We start from the raw sequence: 22,947 nt of genomic DNA, 5'->3' as shown, positions 1-22,947 counted from the left end.
AGATTCTACTATAGTTCTTCTCAGTGAGGAAACTTCAGTACATAGCAGAGGATGATGGGCTTTAAGCTAATCCTTTTCACCATACTTACTACGCTATATCCATACTCACCACAGGATGGATGTAACTGAGAGCCATCAGAAATGACACTGGTCTGGATGCGACCAAAGTGCCACTCGGCTTGACAAATCTAGTGCTGTATTGGGCTTATGTGGCAAGGTTTTGGTAGCGGTGAGGGCTGCAGGGGTGGGTTTGTGAAAAGATACCAGAAGCTGCCCCCGTGCAGGACAGAGCCCCTTCCAGACGGATCAGAGAAGACCCACTGCTGGCCAAAGCTGAGCCAATCAGCTATGGTTGTAGCACCTCTGTTTTAAGAAGGGGTAAAAAAATGCTGCACAACAGCAATTAGGAGAGGAGTGAGAATACATGAGAGAAACAACTTTGCAGACACAAAGCTCAGCTGAAGGAGAGGGAGGAGGTGCTCCAGGCACTGGAGCAGAGATTCCCCTGTCACCTGTGATGAAGACCATGGTGATGCAGGTTGTCCCTCTGCAGCCCGTGGAGATCCACAGTGGAGCAGATATCCACCCTGCAGCCTGTGGAGGGAACCCCATGCCAGAGCAGGTGGATGTGCCCTGAAGGAAGCTGTGACCCTGTGGAGAGCCCACACTGGAGCAGATTCCTGATAGAAACTGTAGCCCATGGAGAGGAGCCCACGCAGAAACAGATCTTCTGGCAGCACCTGTGACCTAATGGGGGACCCATGCTGGAGCAGTCTGTTCCTGAAGGATTGCACCGTGGGGAAAGGACCCATGCTGAAGCGGTGCATGAAGAATTGGAGCCTGTGGGAAGGACCCACACTGGAGAAGTTTGTGAAGGACTGTACCCCATGGGAGGCACCCCACACAGGAGCAGGGGAAGAGCGTGAGGAAGAAGGAGCAGCAGAGACAAAACGTTAGGAACTAACCACAACGGTCATTCCCGATCCCCATGTGTCGCTTGGTGAAAGGAGGTAGAAGAGTAGGGAGTGAAGTTGAGTCTGGGAAGAAGGGAGGGTTCCTATTCTGCTTAACTGGCAATGAATTACATTCATTTCCTTCAAGTCTGTCTTGCCCATGATGGTAATTAAGTGAACTCCCTGTCCTCATCTCAACCCCATGAGCTTTTCATCCTATTTTCTGTCCCTGCTCTGTTGAGGAGGGGGAGTGATAGAGCAGCTTGGTGGGCATCTGGCAGGTAGCCAAGGTCAACCCATGACAGTGCTTTCTGGGGTCTGAGGAATTAGAGATAAGGACAGTAACTGGGAGGTAACGGGCAAAATGTGGACTGAACATTGCTACAGAGTGGAATAAGTATGGGGAATTTTTGTTTTTGTAATTGTGGTGAAGGGACAAGAGGTGGACTGTGTGTAAATTGCCTGCCTTTGTTGGTGTTGTGATGACGCTATTTTGATTTTGGTGTGGGGAATTTTTTGTTGATGTAAATGGAATTTGTGATGATTGTGTGATGAATGTATATTTTAATGATAGTTCTTAAAAATGTGATTCACAGAGTCGAGGGAGCTTAGACAAAAGTTACTGATATTGAATTGTGTATTTTAGTGGAGCTTGATGTGGAGGAACATTTTCCTAAGCATTTTACTAAGCATACAGAGGGATAGGTTACCATGGCTAATTAAGAAACAAAACAAACAAAGCCAAAAAAACCCCCTAAGTTTTCCAAATGAATTTGAGCTGTATAAAAAAACTTTGAGCATCCGTATTGTTCCATTAAGATCTCAGGAGAGCAAAGATTAATGCTCTGTGCTGAGTTTCACATATAGCTTGGTTTTTTTTTATTGTGTGTTGTTTTTTACTTTATAAAGAAACCCCCAAACCCTGATGCTGTTATTTTTCCGAAAAATTGTTCTATATTCAGAATAGTTCTTGTTTTGATATGATGTTATGTTTTTTCATATGTAAGAGACTGAATAATTTCTCTGAGTGCAAACTTATATTATCTTAACTATAGAACTGAAAATAATGGCTCCACTAGCTCCTGGGAAGGCTGCTTCCTCATAAAATGTACCTGAAAAGAGTTACTTGGTTAGAAAAATATTTGTCTTTCTCCTGGCAGTGGCAGTTTTCTTCCATCATTGCTCAGTTTTCCTGCAAATACCTGTTTTATAAGAATTTAGAGCTCCAGGAAAATTTATTACTTTATGCAGAAGGAAGTACTACTTTGTGTTGAAGCCTGCACGAGTGACTAATAGGAATTATGATTAATTTCTTCCTGAGAAAATTACTACTGTAAATGGAATCTGGCTGGTGTTCCTGGAACTAACCAGAATAGTCTGGAGTAGCTAATGGTCACTACTCTTGAAAGACTGATCAACTATTTTCTTGAAAAAATAATTTGAATTATGATTTTAAGCTTACTAATAAACAAGATTTTTTTATGGCAGGGATTGTTGTCTTGCCTAAAGTTCTTACTGTGCCTTGGACAACAAGATTTTAGTCCATGGTTAGTATATCAAGTCACTGTTGAGGTGCATGAGATTTCTGAAGGTCATCTTTTGGCAGTTAGGAGGTTGTTATATTCTAAAGATTATTTTTTTTCCTTTGTATATAATCAGTCGAGATGATGCCAAATTTGTACTTCTCATTAAGACAAATTTACCGTGACACACATGACATTTTATAAAAATCTATGATGGTGATGTAATGACTGAAGAGGTTCAGAATAAATTTTGAGGAAATTAAACGGTACTGAAATAGGCCAATTCTGTAAAGCCAAGTAACAACCATTTCTGTAATTGCTATTTCTAGCTATTGATTATAACTTATAGTAACTGACTGACATGTGTTGCTATGGTTTCTTGAAAGCTACATACACTAATTGATGTAATCAAATAGAGAGAGAAAAAGAATTTGATCTTTTCAAGACTGTATTTAAAAGCAGTTAACTGATTAGATAAATGCAGTTCATTGCTTGTCCTGTCCTGAACAAAGTCAGGCTGTTTAATGTTTGTGTGTATTGGTAAATAAGAAAGTCTATAGTTTTAAAAATCTACTACTGTATATAAGCACTAAATTTATCTATGGAACTCCTAGTACTTTTAAAGAAAAATATAGCAAACTTGCAATTCTTGCAGTCCCATAGTGGCTATGGAGTTCTACATCTGTACTGTTGACTGTAACATTGAGCACTTCCAGATGTGGATTATTATTTTCTTTAAGGAATTCTTTATTCTTGTGGAAAATTGTGAGGAATTCATCCTGTTCCAAACAACAAGAGATTGTGCCAAGTACCTCTGTTGTCAAATCTTGATGGAAATCTCAGTTTTAACCAACTGCTTTAGCAGATTCAGTTAGTCAGAGGAGTTGGACTTCACCAGAATGTGTTTGTGTACCCCATAGCTCTCAAATTGGTTGTGAGAAAATAATATGTTAATTTCTGCTGCATGGTTTCATCACAGATTTGCATATTTATCTGTGTGACTTGCTCATCAGTGTACACCTCCAGCTGGCAGTGATCTAAACTCTACTAATTGCTTGGGATGAGGAAGAAACTTTCCCATGGGCAGGTTCCCCATAAATGCTTACTGAGAAAGGGAAGGAGGGATTCTCACTCCTTGTGCTGGTATGGGTTGCTTTTGCAGGTGAGCTATTGGTCTGGCTTGTTGACCTTTCCTGTTGTATGTTCCTTTTGATTTTATTTACTTTCAGCCAAAATTACATTCCATAAATCATGGTACTGTGTATTGTGGCAGAGATACTGTAAAGGTCTTACTAGTTCTTCTGGATGAAGAAGCTGTCAATCCTCCTACCCAGAACAAAGTGGAGCTATTATATGATGATGAAAGCTTAAATTTGTTTGGAATCACCTCTGTTTTGACACTCTTCAGGTGAGTACTAGAAGGTTTTTGTGTTTGTGTTGGGTTGGTTGGTTTGTTTTTAAAGATCTTATACTGAGTGGCTAACAAAGCGTTGATATTACTTAAACAGAGCAAATGACCACAGTGCAGTCTGTTATGAGGTTAGGTGTAAAGGGAAAGCATTCTTAGAACAGTCTCAGGTTCTCAGAAGTATTCTACCTCCTTATTTTCATTTTCTGTATCTTCAAGATACTTCTGTAATATGAACTTTTTGAGCTGCACAAAACCCGTGAAGGAATATCCTTTGCAAAAAACCTTCCAAATACTCACCTCAAGTTGAGTTTGAACTCCTAAGTTCAAATACTGTCTGTTCAGTAGCTAATTATATTACTATTCAATTTGAAGATGTCTCCTTTGTCTAGCAATGACACAAGCAATTTATGGATTATCCTGTTTTCTTCCTACATAGTAATTATTTTGTGGAGACGGTTTTAAATAGTTAAATAGTTTTTCACATCATGATATACCAGTCAGGATAGTATTGCACAAAGGATGTTGAAACAATTTAATATGCATGAAGATTTATTAGTGGGGTCTGTAGTTGATGGTATACATTGACTCTAATGGTGAAAGTTGCTTTTGGGGAAGAATAAAATCAAAAGAGGAGGAAGAGGACAGGTGAGAGAAAATTCTCCCTGGTGGCCAGCTGGGTAGTAAAGCAGGCAGGGTTCCCAGACAAGCATCCTCTAAAGTACAGTGGTTAGTTCCCCAATAGTGCTTTTCCCAGACAGATAATACTGTCTTCATAAGAACCTGCTCAAACCCCTTATTGGTTGTCCCTGCTTTTGGTGCCTTTAGCATTGATTGGAGCATTTGTTCATCAGGGCAGGGACTGCATGCTCTCTTGCTTATTAAGCTCTGTGCATGCAGATTTTTGAGGTCCCTAACAGAAAAGAAGAGCTACAGTGAAAAGAGTAGGAAGAGTGGGGAAGAAGGGGATGTTTCTTATGCTGGTGGCAGTTGTTTCCCATGAGAGCCCACCATAACAACACTATCTAAATGTGCAAGTGCAAGGCTGTGAGAATAGCAGCAAGGGAAGAGAAAAACAGTGATAAACTGGAAGATGGAGGATCCTAAAAGTCGAAGAATTTAAGGGTTCCATTAGGTTTATCATTCGACCTCCTATGAAACCAAAGGAATAAGCACATTCTAATAAAACTTTTAAAAATTAGTTGCACTAATAGGAATTCTAAATAAACCTGTAATAATTTTTAATCTAAAAGGCAGCCTGTAACAACATATCATGGAATATTTCTTTCACCTCTCAAATATCTGTGGATAGCAGTAGCTATACATTTCTATTTCATTATGTAACAAGCTTAAAATAATCCTGATTTCAGTCTCCTATTTTTCCATTACTTCAGATTCAGGAAAATTGATCCACATTACTTTTTAAATTGTTTCATTAATTTAATAAACCTCACTGTGGTTGCATTTTTATCAGAATGAAAAGGAGCTTAATCGGATTTAGGTTAATGCTGTCTGTGAATGGAATCAGGGCCCACCTGAATTTTTCTGAACTAAACACTGCTATTATTCAGAGCTAGAAATCTTGATTTTTTTTTTTTTTTTTAAGTAACTCTTTAACTTAAAATGGGTTCTAAACCACTTATTTCTGAGTAAGAGTGCCCACTGAGTGCTTTGGTTTCACTTACCTCATTTGATTTTTCAGCTGAATTAATTTTCTTGAATTTTCCCCAAAAAGGATAAGGCATTTGTTTGACTTAATCTTCTTGGTGTAGGTGTAAGCAGGTACTGCTGTCTGGGAATTTATACTGTAATCTAGACAATTCTTGTGTTTTCCTTAGTAATTCTTAGTAGTCAATTTGTTTTAGCTTTTATATTCCAGTATATAATATTTTTTAATATTATCTGTGTGCTTCCTTTTAAAAAATTGATTTAGAAGTAATTTATTCGAAGTATTGAATTTATGGTCCTAAATAATCATTTTAGGAATAAAAACCTACAAAAACTGAAATGAAACCTGCAAACACCTGTTCTCAATTTTTGTCAAATCTTTGTTCTACATTTCTCTAGCAGCTTTACTGTAAGTCTCCCAATTGCTTTATGAATGCTGAACACCTTAATACTACACAGGATAGTAGCTAAGGTGTCACTCTGATTTGCATCAGTGTACAGGCACCTCTATGGTACAGCACTTTTTTGTTAATGCTTATGTCACAAATATTTGATCTAGAATGTTTGCAGTCTTTTTGCAAATCTACTGTTAATAGTAAATCTGGAACAGTTTACAGGATGAATGGCAGTACCTTTGGCAGTAAACATCACTGCAGTTTTCAGGTACTTTTTGCTAATCTGATTCCGTCTATCAGACTGTTAGTCACCTCATATGGTAGTTATTGTATTATGGGCTTTGATCACATAGTAGATATTGTTTTGAGGTTTTTCACAATGCTTTTTGTTATTTCTAGAGATTACATTACTGAAGAACCCCAAAATATATTTAAAGTTTATGAGTAGTTTTGTCTGAGTTCTGTTCAGTTTGAGAGAGCACTGTTCATTTTCAGGTGAAGACTGAGGTTAAATGAGAGCACCTCTTTTTCAAAATTTCAGCATTTCAGGAATTTTTCTTTGTTTTATTCGTAATAAATTTCTAGATCAGTTGGGTAGATTTATTTCTCTGCACTGAAATCCTGCAAAAAAGCTACTGCTGAGAAGCTGCTGTTGTGTTGTTTAACTTTTTGCTGACTTTCTTTAATTTAAAATATTTTCATTGTAATCTGTGCAATGCATGTGTATTTGGGAACTGAAAATATAAGCACTGATAAAACATCCTCAGTGTTTTAGAAGAGTCCTAACCAAGCTGAAGTTTATCTTACTTAATCTGTCCTTTAGTACATCTGTCAAATATTTTCCTTCTGTAAGCACTTGATTTCAGTCTTCTGGAAAATATTCATTTTAGATATGCATTATAGAAGTTCAAATAAAATTACCTTGCTATTTTTTTGTATTTTGAAGCTGCATGCAAGGCAGAAGCATGCTATTTTTCCCATAGTATTTTTAAATTTTTAAAGCAAACATAAATATGTAGTGATGATATTGAAATCAAAGTAAGGTGATTCTGATATAATTAATGATATTATTTCTGTTTTAGAGTTAAATTTTGAATGACCATGGATTAACTATTTTCATAACTTTTTGCAGTAAAGGTTCTCTTTTTCTGGTTTAGCAGGTTCAACAGGTATTTAGGGTTTTGGGTGACTTTTTGTTTGCTGCTGTTTGGTTTTTTTTTTTTTGCTGGATCATTCCCATCATCTTCCTATCCTATTAATGTTAAAGCCAGTCATTACTCCTTGTTCATTTGTTTTCTTGCTTTTTAAAATTTCCTTCTATTTAAGGAATACCCATGTTCATCTGGAGTACAAAACAGAATCTCTTGAACACCTATTTCTGTGGGCACTGAAAAGGAAACTAAGCTACCCATGCACTGGAGAAGCAGTGAGGATTTAATCAGTTGCTTATCCTGAGGAATCATCAGTTGGAAAAGTGGGATGCTGAGAATTTTGTCATTATGGGTCACAAAGATGACTCATGAACCAGAACAGCAGCATAGATGGGAACATGCTGAAGCTATGTATTTTGGCAATTTAAATAGCAAAAACATTGCAAGGTCCTGCAGAAATTTTGCACCACAGACAAATAGAAATAAATAAAATAATGAGCTAAATAAAATAAATTTTATTTATGGAATAATTGAATAGAATGAGCTAAATAAATAAAATACAGAATGAGTTATTTTTGGAAAAAAGTCCTTATATGCACACTGGCCTGCCATGAGCATAAACAGAGAAGTAATTATTTACAGATGCACAAATTAGTTCTTATTTCAAGACTAAAAAACCTTCTCTTATATGCATCAATAATTTTTTGCATTATATTCATCAAAATTTTTCATTAATGTACATAACTATTCATGTACTAAAATATAGGAGGGTGGAAGCATTTTTTTTTTGTGTGAGTACTTCTATTGTAAAGTCTGTAAATATGAGGAAAATTTTTCTGGATGTCACCCAGATGCTACTCAAGGAGGTGTAAGTATAATGACTTGGTAACTCATCACCAGCATTACAAATTATAATATTGTGACTGCAAAACTACGATATTGTAAACAAAATGATACCAGAAATTGGAACTGTAGGTTTGGTTTCATTATGCTGTCTTCAGTTGTCACAGTACATGCAGTTACTTGGGAAGGGAGAAAACAAAATAAGGCTTGGAGAGTGAAGATACTTGCCTTCCTGTTTCTGAGGAATTTGGTATGGTAACTATTTTTCTTAACTAAATGTTTTTACATGTCCTAAATACTACTTATCTTTTTTTAATATAGATCTCCAGCACAATCCAAAGTTTCTTCTCCAAAACCCCTTAGACAACGTATTCAGAAATCTATGGATGAAAAAAAAAATAAGGTACTGTGTAGGAATTGCTATGCAACTCCAGATGCGCTGAAATAATAATGCTAAAATGAAAATAAGTGTTAAAATTCTCAAATACTTTGCTGACATGTATCCCATAGCTAAAGAAATGTAATTATGATTAACGTGTGGTAGCTGGCCCGACTTGAACAGTGTTGTAATATGAATGAAAATATCTGAACCACCAGAAGAGAAAGGCTTTAAAACTAAAAGTACTTCCTAATGAAGATCTCTTAACGGAGATATACTGAGTTAATCTATATCTCTTTATTTAACTGTCTGTGTATTTCAAGACTACAGAAATAAAACTGAAGCTATGTGAAAACAGAGATAAAACTGAACACAAGCACCTGATTTCAGTTCTGATAATATAGCCATTCTAAAAGCGTAATAATGTCTTTTTCATTGCATTTTTGGGGGGATTCTTTTTATTTGTAACATTCTAAGGACATTTACATAACATTGCTTTGTGAACAGTAAAATAAAGATACTAATGTTTGCTATTTTGTAGATGAGATGGAACATTACAAGAGTATGTTAATATTGTGAGTTGCACTATTCAAAAGAACAACTTCAATGTTTCTGAAAACTGCAGTCTTCCAGTGTACTGCATTTTATATGGTCTTTTTTCCTCAAAATTGTCTAACTTGAATGTTGGGACTATGGAAAGAGGCAGACCTTGCATCTTCCACAGGATTTCAAGAGAGAGCTAAATATAAGTAGTGACTTAATATTTTTTACAAACTTGGTCCTGACAACAGGTAAAAACACAAATGTAACTAGTATATAAGGAAAAAAACAGAGGTGTTTTAAGGCATCAGAATTAGTTCTCAAAGAGCACAATGGAAAATATCTTTCTGCCTCTGGACATGAGGGGAATTTTAACATATTACATGTTTGAGAAGTAGAAAGTCATTAAAAGGAAGTAAAATGAAAAGCACTGTCGGTATTTCCAACATGTGTTTTAAATATACTCCAACTTCATTCTGAGTGCTTTTTTTGGAATGGAGGTGGGGTGGATGATAGGCATTTTGGATACATGCACTAATTATGGTGAAATTTAGCTTAAAACTCATAGGCAAATTATGAAGGATTGAAGCTGATAAAGGATCTTCATTATATTAATTTTATGATAAACAGCATATTTAAATTTCAGCTTTACTCATCAAATAGCAAAAATGTGGTATGCTGTTTGCATAATACATTGAAATAGATAATTTTCTTATCTAAACAGAGGTTTTGTAATTAGATTAATGAACAGCTGTGTTCAGTATCAAAGTACAAAAATTTTTATCTAAAAGTAATTACCTGTCACATTCGAGACCTTTACTGGAAACTTACAAGGTTTTTGACAGAAACTATCAAAAATATGAGTCTTGAGACTGATTCATATTATGAAACTATTTTAACTTTTTTGGAAACACTTTTTTGCTAATCAAAAATACCAGATTAGCTACCATACTTTCTGTGCAAATAGTAGTTCTTTCAGAGGTCTCTGAATAATTGAATGAGTTCTACTTCAGGAGAAGGAATTGCATGCAAAGGTTCATCATGACACTCTCCTATGCTTCTTTTGTAGTTCCTGGCTCTAATAAGGGTTTTTTGACTCCTATGATCCTTGTTAGCACAATACAAGAATCTGACTTTTTCTGTAGGATTCTTGTCCTAGTCTTGCTTCATGATTGATGAAATAGAATGTACTTGTAACAAAATAGAATGAAACATCTAACTTTTTTAGCCAATAATTTTTGAGATCTCTCAGTCAACTTCTAGAACTGATTTTGATGCTTGCCAGGTGCCTAATATAGTTGAGGATGAATATATTGAAATATAAATGACCTTTTGTCTTATGAAAACCAAAATTCAAAGAGAACAAGCAACAGGTCTAAAGTCTGTGATTCACACTTCTAAACTTTCTTTGGCATCTTAGAAGACTGTAAAGCTTGCTTATAGTGTTATCTCTTGTAGATTAAATCTGTGATGGTGAACTCTGCTAAAGTAGGGGAAGAATGTGGATGGTAACATGTGATTAACATGCTAAACTGAATGATTGCTTGGGGCTATACAACTCATATCTTAGAGCAACATTAAGGCTGCTAAACTGCCTCTAGTCATCACAATCAGTCTTCTTTATGGCTTTCTTCCAGTGTATCCTATTGTACCAGACAGATAAAGTACATCACAGAACCGAGGCCAAATATCTCAAGATGTTTTTCCATTTAAAAAAGTGAAAATAAAAATCATGTAATTCAGAGTGTAAATGTTCCTCAATCATGTATCCGCATAGAGTCCTCTTACTCAAGATAAGATGTCTTAGTGTTTCACATTATGTCTGCAATTCTCTTTTCTGTGTGTCAACCAAACATTGCCATCTAAATTACACTATATTCCTGTGAAGTCTGGAGTTATTATTCTGGTGTTCCTATGTTCACTTTAGTCTTGCTTCTCCTTCCAGTCAACTAAAATTGCTGTTGCCAAACAACAAATGACTTTTCTGACTAAAACTCAAGATAGCTCTCTGCCATTCATCTTTGATCTCCAACCTCTCACACAAAATCCTACTTTCTTTCTTGAAACGTTCATCTTTCATTTTCTCTTTTTCTGCTTTCCTTTGTACCTTTCTAACAATTTCTACACTTTCTTCTGCATATTTCTACTCCTCCCTTTTCTTCCTTTTTCTATGAAGACTTTGTAGGGGCCTGTCTTTCTCCTGTCTTTTCTCCTTCTCTGCCTTCTTTGTGGATGAATACATATACAAACAGAAGTTCATCATCTTTATATGAACAGCTCACAGATCTATATCTGACCTAAGTGTCTCTTCTGTGAAAACTGACATCTTTTGTTACTTCTATACCATCCTGGGAATACCCACCTGTTGATCTTGAAGTGGTATGTCTATCTTTCCTGGTATATTTAACATTAACTCTCCTTACTTTTTCACTCTGTAATGCCTCTGGAATATATTCTTCTCTATCCTTGTATCCACTCAACTATAATTTATTAAATATTCACTTTACTTTTTGATGTGCTGCTGTGTATTTTTCTTGGACTCAATAGTTGCAGCTTTGACTTATTTTTCTTTGTGGAGATTGCTGTACAAAAAGTTGTTATCAAAGTGATTAGATGCCAGATGCAATTCTTCTGTTTGCATCTCAATCTGTTCCTTTAAGTTGTAGTATGTATAAGCTACTTGTTATAACTTATCCCAACCTGTTGGTTTTTTCTGATTTGCTGCTTTGACATATCTGTCCTTGCTTACATTCAACCTGCAATACCAATCTTCATTATTCATTTGTTAATTTTTAGACTAGCTCTTTCAGCTGTCTGTTTTATACTGTCTCTTATGGCTGAAGATATTTCCTACAGGTATCTGCAGAACTCATTATCCTCCTTTAAAATAATTTTCAGTATCTTTAAATCAACCTCTCCCTAAAACTTAGCAGTGCTTGTGTTGAGATGGATGCCCATTACAATGACTAATTTCAGTTCCTTTCTCTGTGAATCCATATAATTCCTGTCTTGGATTGTAATATCTCTTGATAGAAATAAATTTTGTTCTGTCTTTACTGTGCAGCACGTAGTACAATGAGTTCCTTTTCCATGACCATCGATCTCAAATCACCTTCTTACACTGAATATCAGTCTTCATTATTGTTTCATACAGCCATCTTGAAATGTGTACAGGTTGCTTGTAGTTGTAAATTTCATTATGCATAATGCACTCATTTTAACTATCGTCTCAGAAGAGATACCATACCTTTTTTCTTTTAATAAGACAATAGTAACATGATGCTTCTTCTCAATGTCAGTGATTCTTCTGAAAAGTTTCTTATGCAGTATGTGTGATGGTAGCATTAGTTCCATAGAATTTTTATGCAGTATGTGTGATGGTAGCAGTAGTTCCATAACATTTTCCTAAGGACCTTTTCACTATGCTGCCTCTGATAGATAGTCTATAGTACAAATTCATGATCTCTCATTAGAACTTGTCCCATAAAAGTCTCCTTTTTCATGATATTTGAGAGGGGAAGAAAAACACGGTAGTGATGATTAGTTTGGTTGTATGCTGAGTCCCATCAAGATATATGCATTGAATAAAGAAATCTAGGAAAATCTAGAAAGTGAAAGGATAAACACTTCTCTAAATAATAAAAAAAAAAGGGGGGGGGGGAAGGGGAACCATTATGCCCTCTCCTTCCTTTAAGAGGAGCTGATCTCAACTTCTGCAGAATTATGTGGAGGAGTGCAGATTGATAGTATTTAGACCTAGGACACAACATCATGCATATGTGTTTAGTATCTAAAAATATGGAGAGTGGGTAAAGCAAACAGGTAGCTATGAACTGGAATTTGTGTTTAAAAATAAAATAAATCTGTGGTTGTTTCCATTGTACCAAAACAAATTCCTGGCAGCAGTGAAAGACAAAGAAATATTTTTGTCTTTTTAATGAGAATTGATACTGGAAGAGATGCAGAAAGATCACCTAGCATCATTTGTTAGGAGGCAAACCTGTCGATCTTATACCTTGAGGAGAAAGGCTGAGGAAATAGCATGTTGCATTTTTTTATTCCCTCCAGCAGAAGCAGGTAAGAGTAAGACAATTTAGAGTTTCAGGTTTGTTATCTATTGTTTACGTGAAGTGTCTTCTGGTGAATGGTATTCTGTGGAAGGAGTCTTTAATTCAGAAAGGATTACGGAATCTGTTGAGTTATGTCTCTTGCTCTCAGTTGTCCTTATCACTTCTTTCTGCTTTATGAAATATATAGAAAGTTTAATTAGACAGGAGAGAGGTACTTTATCTAAAAAGGGTTCATCTAAATTTGTGTCTGCTTCTTTGAATCATACTTCCATTTATCTGGAATGGGTAGATACCCTATTGTTTGACTACTTTGTTGATTTCAATGAGGTTATATAGATCCTGCATATTGGTGAGAGAGAAGAATGGAAGGACTGTTACAATCACCCGCTTTGTTTAAAGAGCAACATGAGACAATAAAAGTGTTGCGTAATAAGATTTTAATCTTTTTTCTGCACCAGAAAAGATCAATTAGACTTTCAAGTTGTAGGTAAAATACTGTTCCTGAACTAATGGGATTGGGTGAAACTGAGAACTTGTAGGAGTTAAGAGGGAAGGAACAAAAGCTGTTAGGCTGTGAGCATGCAATGTATGAGAGAGCGACAGAAATTTTTTTGTAAATTTAGGGTTGTTTTGGCCTTTTGATACATTGTTTTAGAAATCCCGCTGCATTGTTAACACATTTACTCTGAAACAGCTGCAAGGACTTTCAGTAGTTTGGCATGTTTTTTTCTTAATGTAACTGGAGACAACCTTTCATATATGAGGCACTATTTCCCTCCATTTGGGAACATAACTGTAGTTTTAGTTTTAAAAAGAATTTGTGGCTTAAGAAGTCTAACAAATCTTGGCATGCTTGAAGTTCATTGTAATTTTACTGTGTATAGAAATTCTTCCAAGGAAAAAGCTCCACAAAGCAAAAACTCCCAGTCTGCCTTTCTCATGTGACTTGTTCATGCCTATATAAAATGTCTTAATATCTAGCTTCATGCACTGCTGTTATTTTTCATTGCTTAGTTCTCTAAATGCTGTTATTTGAGAGAATTGTTTTGCCTATTTGTGATTCCAGTACAAATAAACTGTGAGTTGGAAAACTATCAACAGGAAGTTATCAAGAGTTTTCTGTATGCCCACTATAATTGTGAGCAGAAAATTCGTAGTAATAGAGAAAACAATCTTCCTCAGGTAGTAGCCTCATCTATTTTAGCAAGAAATATTTATTTCTAAGTGGAATATAATTATGGAGAACAGTAAGCTGACTACTAGTTTCAATGTGTATGAAGCATGCTAAAAATTAATACCTAGAGGAGGCGGGGGGAGGGGAGAAATTGGTTATGTTCAGCACAAAATCTGAAGAAAGAATTTATTATTAGTGTCAGTTGATAAACACTACTTGTGTAGAAAATACAATTTTTCTTTCTACAAGACCCCCAAACTACTTTCCTAGGATCCATAGCTGTGAGTCTTGAGTACTTTCAAAACACAGTAATGAGGTGATTTGAGGCTAACTGTTCTCAAAACGGTAGTGGGTTAATTTGGGATAGCAAAACCTAGTACAATGTAATGCTAAAAAAATTTGATAGTTCCAGTACAATAAAAGTTTGCTATTACCTGAGCTATTCAGGACATTTTTCATGTTTCAACAACATGATGCCTTGGTTTGGCAATGATACTTATCATTTATTGTTTTGTTACTCTCCTTTGTAATCCCTTCCCTTTCTCAACTTTCTCTTTCAATTTACCTTTAATATTTGTTTTCTAAAAGTACAAGGGTAAGGGTAGAGAAAAGAAATTTTCTCTTTTTATCTCTTCTCCTCTTCCAAATAGTACTCTAATTGTTTGGCTAGAAAATAAAAACATGTGTTTGTTGTTAGTGATGTAGGTTTTCAAATTCTATTATGCCATTCCAGTGTATAAAACCCAAATCTCAACATTCTTAGTGACTAAATATTGGCAGTACTGTCTGTATGCAGATGCTGGAAGGAGATCTGGAATAGATTATCGACTAACTTTTAGAAATAAATAGAGCATGCACCATTAATATTTCATATAAAAGTGAATGTTTTATATTGGCATCTTGAACAACTGAAAAAACTTCTCTAGATATAGATGTCAAGGTGGGAGAATGTCCTGCTTTATCTACTCATTATGACTACTAATTGACCTACATGTGCTGAAACACTATCTTAAATTCTGTCATACTTTCTTCCAGCTGAACAGTGGTAACAGTGAACCCCTTTTTCTGAAATGCAGCAGAATTTCTTTCTTTGTATAGGGAAAATGACAACATCCCACTTGCTTGTGAAGAGGAGAGGGGATAGTAAGTCTGACTTCATTGCATGCCATTTGTGTGCAATTACTTGATTAGCAAATTGAGCTCCCAGCATCTTTTTGCTCTCCCAGAGCTGTGGGTCATTGGGGTGGTGCCCTCAAAGCAATGTATTTCAGGGAATTTAATGTAAAAGAACTCTAATTTCTAAGAACTATTTCAAGCTGTTGACAGGCTTCATTATGTGTGCTTCAATCAAGTTTTAAGTTTCTTTTTTTCTTTAAAAACATTCCAGTGAAGTTCTACTTTTTAATTCAGTGCTAGACTTGTGCTCTTTCGTTCTGCCTTCAGGCTATTAAAATTTGTTTATTGCTACCCTAATACAGTTGTTTTTACTACTGAATATACATTCCTAGACTAGTTGCAAAGTTTGACTACTTGGTAACAAATTTAGTCTTGAACTCTTGAATTTGTATATACCCTCTAGATCAATACTAGCATCAGCTGAAACAGTCATACTTGGTAGAGCTTTGTATACTGTTTGCAAATGACTAAATTGTATGTGATGTAATACAGAGTGAGACTTTGAGGTGTATTTCAAGCGTCAGTGAAATTGAAACAGAGATGGATTTGTGCTGCAAGTTTTTCAGTATTTGAGCTTAATTTCTGTCCTTTGACTCCGCATATTCTAATCCCTGCAAACTGAATTAGTGAAGTGTCTGATGGGGGTGGTAAAAAGAAACCCTGACGTCACAAAAAAACCTGGATTTATTGTTATAGAATGGTAACTATCAGGCTTTCTTGCTCAAGTTTGATGTTCTTCATGCTGTGTTTATTATAGCTTTGTCAACTCAGCACAAATTACAGAATCACAGAAGCTTTTTTTGCCTCTTGTAATATGAATATGTGATAGAACTCTCTGCAAGTTATTGTTGTGTAATTTTTGATGTGTGTCACTTGCTGAACAATAATTAAGAATTGAGGGAATTTTAAAGGATTAAGATGAAGTGTTTAAGAAACATAGCAAATACAGGAAAAACTTTTTCATTAATATTACAGTAACCTTAAGGTTAAAGAAAATGTAAGCTCCTGATATTCTGAATATTTTAATTATACCATAGGATGTTGATTAAGTTAAACTAGATTACAGTTGCATTTTTAATTTTTTCAAATTTATTTATTTATTTATTATGGGTATATCTTCTCTACCCTTCAAAGCACTTTCTGAAAAGGTTATAAAATTAATGACATACACTTAATAACTCAGTGAGCTAAGCCATAAACTTGAAGCACAAAAATCCTTATAAATGGCTATGTATATAGTCTTACCTTACAGTAAATGTTTTAAGTACAGAGTAGATTAACACTTAAAAAAATTAGAATTGTGGAGAGTCAGGCTGGCTAGTTCTCCCTGTTAAATCTGACTTATGCTGTTATCTGGCACAGAGAAATTGCAGTTTGGGAGTGACAGACAACTGGGAAAATTGGGTCTTTTTAACTCTTGAAGGGAATACTGAGTTTAAAGTAAAAATATATATGTACAGACATATTAAGTCAGAAGAACTACATTTCTGTAAATAAATGTGATTTTTTTTTTTTTTTCTTTTTTTCAAGAAGACTACATGTGTTCACCTGGCCAACTGCAGTATCATGAAGAAATATTTAGGTTGCATCTCAATGATAAAAAGCTGGAGTCTGTTAGCTTATATGCGTGAAAACAGTATCAGATGAAAGTGGCATAAATTGTGACTGAATTTTGTAGATGGAAGGCCCCTGTGAAAGGAGGTTTTGGGGAATGTATTCTTTCTTTCTGTCTAAATCTGAGATTCTGAGTTGGAAGAAAAATATATCTATAAGGATCAAACCTGAACTGTAAGATTTAAACATGCTTGTGTTAAGAAGAAAAGTAGACTTGCATAATGCAAACTTTTTAATCAGAAAAGTGGATGTAAACCTGTTACTCAACAAATCATTCCTGTTATCTATGTAGTAACATTTCTTTTGTGACAATGTTTCTTGCTTTTCCCATTTTCTGATACTTGTACTGTAGCACCTCTGCAGCTCAAATTTATTTAATTCACCTGTGCTGTTGTAATAGAATTATTAACTGAAATTCCTAATATATTGTAATTATCAGCTCTGTGCTATATCTTTCAACATATTTTGTATAAATCAGTAGACTTTTAAATGGAAGTGAGGGTATAATTTGTCTTGCAGAGTCTATAGCATTTGTGATAAATTGTCCAGAAAGTACAAAGCTTGACTCTGAAATTCTAAGCTGATGTGGAGCTGTAACTTAAGTGTAAACTGAGGAAGTTTGACCTGTAACCATCAATTCTGTTAAATATGGATATATTTATATATTGAAAAATTTTATTTAATCTTCTGTAGTTGAGCCAAATATTTTGATTTACCTGTGCTGTGAGACTAGATTCCCTGCTTCCAAGACTGGGAGGAGGAGATGAGCATGCAGAACCAGATACAATAGTGTACAATACTGTAGATTTCTGGCAACTTATGCTATATGGGTATGTTTTGACAAATTTGGAGTTAGACATGGGCATTCAATGAGCAAATGGCTTTATTTTGTGAGTAAATGGGAAATCTGAAATTTGCCAAAGAAAGATCTGAAATAATACTTTATATTTCAGTTTTAGGTATAAGTATACTGAAGCTTAGTTTTTATTGTCTATCATTCCTTTTCAGTGTTGCTGTCATGCTTTCCTCTTTGTATAAATGGGTTAAGTGGTGAGACTTATCTTATACTTGGCATTTATGAACAGACATCTCAAAGAGGATGACCTGCAGAAGTATGATAATTGACTGCAGTAGCTATGATGACTACTCAAAATGGTAGAGTCTTCAGTCTATCAAAAGAGGGGACTAACTTTGACAGAAAATCTTAGGTTGAAGCTTTAAAATTTAATGTGTAACTTTCTGAAAGAGATGGAAAAAGATTTAAAAATTATCTTAGCATGTTAATAGAATAATTTTATCAGTATTCTTGAAGCCTTTACGCTTTGTAAATGAATACTTCATAAATATTTTTTTATGTGAGCATACTAATTTTTCTGGCATTTTACATGATCTAAAAGCTTTCAAGGCAGAAGAATGGGGAAACTTACTATCTTGCAGGTGTTGTCTTTTACTTTTGTAAATAATTAAAGCTAATACCAGATTGCTGTATGCAGGGGAAACAATCTTCAATCAAATCTCAGTTTGCATGTACATATAAAAAGGAGCTGGGTGAAATAAAGGGTCAGCATTTCCTCAGCAGGAGCCAAATTCCAACCTGCATACATCCTGCACCAAAGCAACATTTAAAAGCTGGATATCTCACAGGTAAGCCATAGTAGGATTGAGTAAGTAAATGTGATAGCTAATATTTCAAATGTTATCAAACAAGGTTTTAGTAAAACTCAAGTATAAATATGTTTTGAAGAAAAAAATAGACATATCATTGCTTTGTGTATGCTCTGAGCAGTTAAATGTCTTTGCCTTAAAATTGTAATGCTAATGCTTTGAAAATATAAATCTGAAAAATATGTATTGATGCTATCTTGCGGTAAAAAATTGATAACATTTTACATACATTATGTAATGTTTCTTCTTATTTTACAAAAGTAAGCTGAGTGAAATTTGTATTTTTGCCATTAAAAATAGGGAAAAAAATTGTTTTACTCCAATCTAAACCATATCATATATATAATTTCTAGGCCCTTCAAGCATCTTTTTCAATATCTTAAAGTTATAAATCTTCTTCCCCAAATTAGTTGCTATAACATGGTTTTGAGCAATGTCATTTTAAATTTGCAGTACACTTATGAACACATAGTAAATGTAACTGCAATGACCAGCATAGTTTTGCTTTATTGATAAAGCACTAGTTTTGATTAAAAAATCATATGACAGTCCTCTGATAGAAAAAGGATGAATAATCCCAGGTAACTTTTTATTTCTTCACATATGTTTTTGATATTCTTACATGACAGAAGGTATGAATTCATGTCTAGATGTACCAGTGCTTGGAACTATTTCTGAAAATGTTCACCAGACTAGAAGTTATACAGAAATGGGAAAGCTGAGTTGTCAGCCAAGAAACAAGAATTCCAGGAATGAACAGATGGATTTGAATAATGACAAAGTAATCTGTGATAAGGAAAGTGAACCATCTTTGCAAAAAAATGCTAAAAGACCTAAAACTTCAAACAACCCTCATAAGGAGTCGGACAGGAAAATCAGTGGAAAAAGAAAACACAGCAAAACTGCAAGCAAGAATAAGTTGATTGCTGGTCAGGCAAAATTAACTCACTTTTTTCAACTATAAGTTTTTGTTTTGACATATACGGTATATTGACTGGTTCCAAAGTTGTAAAATTTTGCGAGAAAAGGGTGAAATTCCTTAATTGCTTCATTTCGTACCAAAATAAGTGAAGGTGGTTTGTATGTAATATTGGACAAATACTTAAGAGTCTGGATTATGCAGAAGTCTTTTATTTTTTTATAACAATACATCATGAGTAATTACAGATATGTTCTTTTTTGATAATGAATTATGTTTCCCTCTACAATGTGATGGGAAAGTATTTTTGGATGTATATGTATAGCCACGCTAAAACACAGTAACTTCAAATTACATTAAATCCATAACGAAATATTTAATCTTCAAAGAAGGTGATGTAGATCAGTATTTTTCAGACTTGCCAACAAGGTCGATAGACTCTTCCCAGCATACACCTGAGCACTGCGGGAAAAGAAATCTGAAAGTTTAGATCATCAAAGAACTAAAATTCTTTATGGCCTCTGGAAATATTAATTTAACAATGCTTCCTCCCCTGTGCACCAAATCACAATAGACATGAAGTTTCTAAATGAACCTTTATCAAATTGCTATGTAGATATTGCATTATACTTTACCAGAATGAAATAATTTTTATGTAAAAATGAAAATACACTTACTGTCAAAATCTCTTCTTCCTATAGGGAATTTAGCTGAATTTTCTTCATCTGCAGTCTCTCTTTCCTGTATTGATTCAATAGTTTGAATTCCAGTGTCAGCTGGAAAAGCCATGGCTCCCTTCGGTGCAAGATAAGGTAGCTGCTTTCTCCCAAAGTTGACTGGCATAACATGATTTAAGAAACCATGTCTGAAATCTCTGTCCTGTTTTAAGGGAAAACAAGAGTAGCAGTTTATCTTTAAGTCAATTGTGTTCACTTTTTATGCTTAGCAGTGCAAGTATTTTATCTTTCAAGATGATATTTTAAGAGTAATGACCTGCATTATATCTTTAGCTGAAATGGTTTTTATGGTAAAGAACATGATAAAATAATGAGTCTTATATTTGGTGAAGGTAAAAACTTGTTGCTGCATATAGGGACATGCTGAATCAAACATAAATATAGACTTTTTTCCCCCCAAGTTTTGGCTACATACGATTCTGTAAAAATCAGGTTTCTTTTATTCAACTATCCAAGTTACACATTTAAAATCTTCCAATTACATACATGCAGTTGAAAATTTATTCTTGACTGTAGTATGCTAAACTGATATTTTTGTATATTCACCAGGTTATTGCTTTAAATTATTGTTTTCTAAAGGTCTACAAGGAGAACTTTCATTTTACAATTAATCCAAACCATAAAACTGAAAACTCACCAAAAACTTCATGTTTCTGTCACCCTCTTTGTCTGAAACACTGCTGTCTTCAGTCTTATAATGCTTCAGCAAAGGTATAGCTCCTCTGTTCACAGTTCTATCTCCATTTCGAAGAGATTTTCCTAGATTTAATGTGGTTAGCAACATATCTTCATCTTCTACCTTTTGCAGAGATTTTGAATCTGAGAGTAGAAAACCTTGAGAAAACAGAGAGAGAATTAACATGTATGATGAGATACACATTCTTAGTTACTTAATGCTTGCATAGAAGTTAAGCAGTTTTCAAATTCTAAGAAAGCTTTTCCAGTTGTAAATTAATATGTCCTCCATCTGTGCCCACTTTATATATTTTACAGATTGAATGGAAACTACTTCAATGGCTGAGTTCACTCTTTAAAAATGATTCATATTAAGGAGTAACCTTTTCTATAATCCTTCTAATCCCATTTGTTGTTTAGAATGACTTAAACCTTTCTTTAGCATGGATAATTTGTTTCTTTGTATGTTTTTAGAACATCACAGATTAGTTCCTTTTCATGGATCAGTATAACAAAGTTCACAGAAAAAGTGATGTCCATTTGTGTTGTTTATAAAGCCTTACACCCAGTTAAGGCAACTTAAGAAAAGGAACTAATCTACATAAGTAAGCAGCACTGTTGTAAAGGTGTGATCTATCATAGTTTTTGATCAAAACTGATTCACTAAAGAGTTGGAAAGCTTGAAATTTAACAATAGCTTAGACTGCTACTGTGTTAGAGCTGAAATCATTAATTTGTATTTTGATGTCCATTATGTCAGGTTCCATTATTCAGAGCTTATGTCTAGAAACATTTATTAATGCCTAAGTAATTGTATCTGTCTACATTTTCTTTCTGAAGATGAACCTTTCCCAGCTACAAATATAACATAGTCAGATATACTGGCTAAGAATGTAGAAAGAAAAGTAAACTTCAGTTTTTCATTTAAAAAGTCTTTGAACTATTACCCTGTGGAAGGAAATGTAGGAGTTTCTACGTAACCTTTCTTATTTTTTTTACCTTATCTGGAAAGCAAATGAGGCCAGCCCAAATTTAGCTAATCTCTTAATGTCAGTGATACAAACCACCTTTTCAGTGGCTGTGTGCCTCTTAGCTGGTACCCATCTCTTAAATTCCTGTTTGTTTTAGCATTTAGGTTAGTTCAGGGAACCAAACACCCTGCTAGTCAAGGCAAACCACTAGAAAATTGACCAAGAACCTGACTGAGCAGAAAGAGTACTGGTTCCCGCTTGCTTTCCTCCCTCACTCTCCATATTGCTCTTCTTGCTTTTTCTCTGTACTGTCATATGCTAGGAATGAAATGTAAATTTTTATTAGCAAAAGTGATTTCTTAGTGGTTCTTTTTTTCTTTTTTGTACTGTTTTCTGATGGTCTTCACTAGTACCTACCACTGATGTGGTGTGAAGGAGAAAGTAAGATCGATATTTAATAATCTAGACAAGTCTAAAGCACATCAATGGTAGTCACAGATAGCAAGTATACATTTTGTCTTTATACCTGTTACAAGAAATCCAAGGAGGAAATATGAGTGCCTGCGGAGAGGTATTGCACAGTCTTAGGGAAGTACAGAATGAATAATAATGCTTCCTGCTGAAAACAGGCAATGATACAACACTAATCCACAGACTGAGGATGTTATGTAGAAAAACTGACCGGCATTGTTGGCACTGTGGTATTTTTAATCACTGTTCACTGCTAAACTTCCTGGAAATCAGACTGTCTTGCCAAAGTAACTTCTTGGAAAGAAGTTTCACGGGAAAATATGTCCTGATGGACTAAGCAGTTTTTGACTAAGTGACATTTTGTGTATACCCACTTTTCCCTAAATGAGGAAAGTTCATTTAATCCTTTCGGGCAGAGCATCTCTGACAAATAGAATCATTGCTTCTCATTCTTTTCACTTCCTTGCTGTAGAGTCTGTACTTGCCTCTGGGCAATTGAAGTGGTTTCTTTTCTTTGACTTTAATTGCCTGGCTACAGAGGAGGCAAATTTGAAAGTCAATTGTATATGGGTTTATACTTCTCATCCAACCTCTCCTTGCTGATTTGTATTCTTT

At 34.8% G+C, this 22,947-nt stretch overlaps 2 protein-coding genes across 2 annotated transcripts in view; one reads left to right on the top strand and one right to left on the bottom strand.

The window, feature by feature from the left end:
- Positions 1 to 19,887, top strand: part of PARPBP (PARP1 binding protein) — a 53,762-nt gene extending 33,875 nt beyond the window's left edge. Inside the window, exons 9-12 of the mRNA XM_074825936.1 lie at positions 3,706 to 3,884; positions 8,263 to 8,344; positions 18,388 to 18,538; positions 19,189 to 19,887. Coding sequence (XP_074682037.1) covers positions 3,706 to 3,884; positions 8,263 to 8,344; positions 18,388 to 18,538; positions 19,189 to 19,523 — 747 coding nt within the window. The 3' untranslated portion in view covers positions 19,524 to 19,887. The remainder of the gene's footprint in view (positions 1 to 3,705; positions 3,885 to 8,262; positions 8,345 to 18,387; positions 18,539 to 19,188) is intronic.
- Positions 19,888 to 19,890: 3 nt separating this feature from the next.
- Positions 19,891 to 21,095, bottom strand: PMCH (pro-melanin concentrating hormone). The gene is made up of 3 exons (XM_074825937.1): positions 20,853 to 21,095; positions 20,156 to 20,357; positions 19,891 to 19,940 (listed from the first exon to the last, which is right to left on the bottom strand). The coding sequence occupies exons 1-3, from the start codon at positions 21,093 to 21,095 to the stop codon at positions 19,891 to 19,893; spliced, it is 495 nt and encodes a 164-aa protein (XP_074682038.1).
- Positions 21,096 to 22,947: the final 1,852 nt, after the last annotated feature.

This window comes from Strix aluco, chromosome 5 (genome assembly GCF_031877795.1).
Source record: "Strix aluco isolate bStrAlu1 chromosome 5, bStrAlu1.hap1, whole genome shotgun sequence".
In the NCBI taxonomy this organism is placed as follows: Eukaryota; Metazoa; Chordata; class Aves; order Strigiformes; family Strigidae; genus Strix; species Strix aluco.
This window is presented reverse-complemented; position numbering and strand designations above follow the sequence as displayed.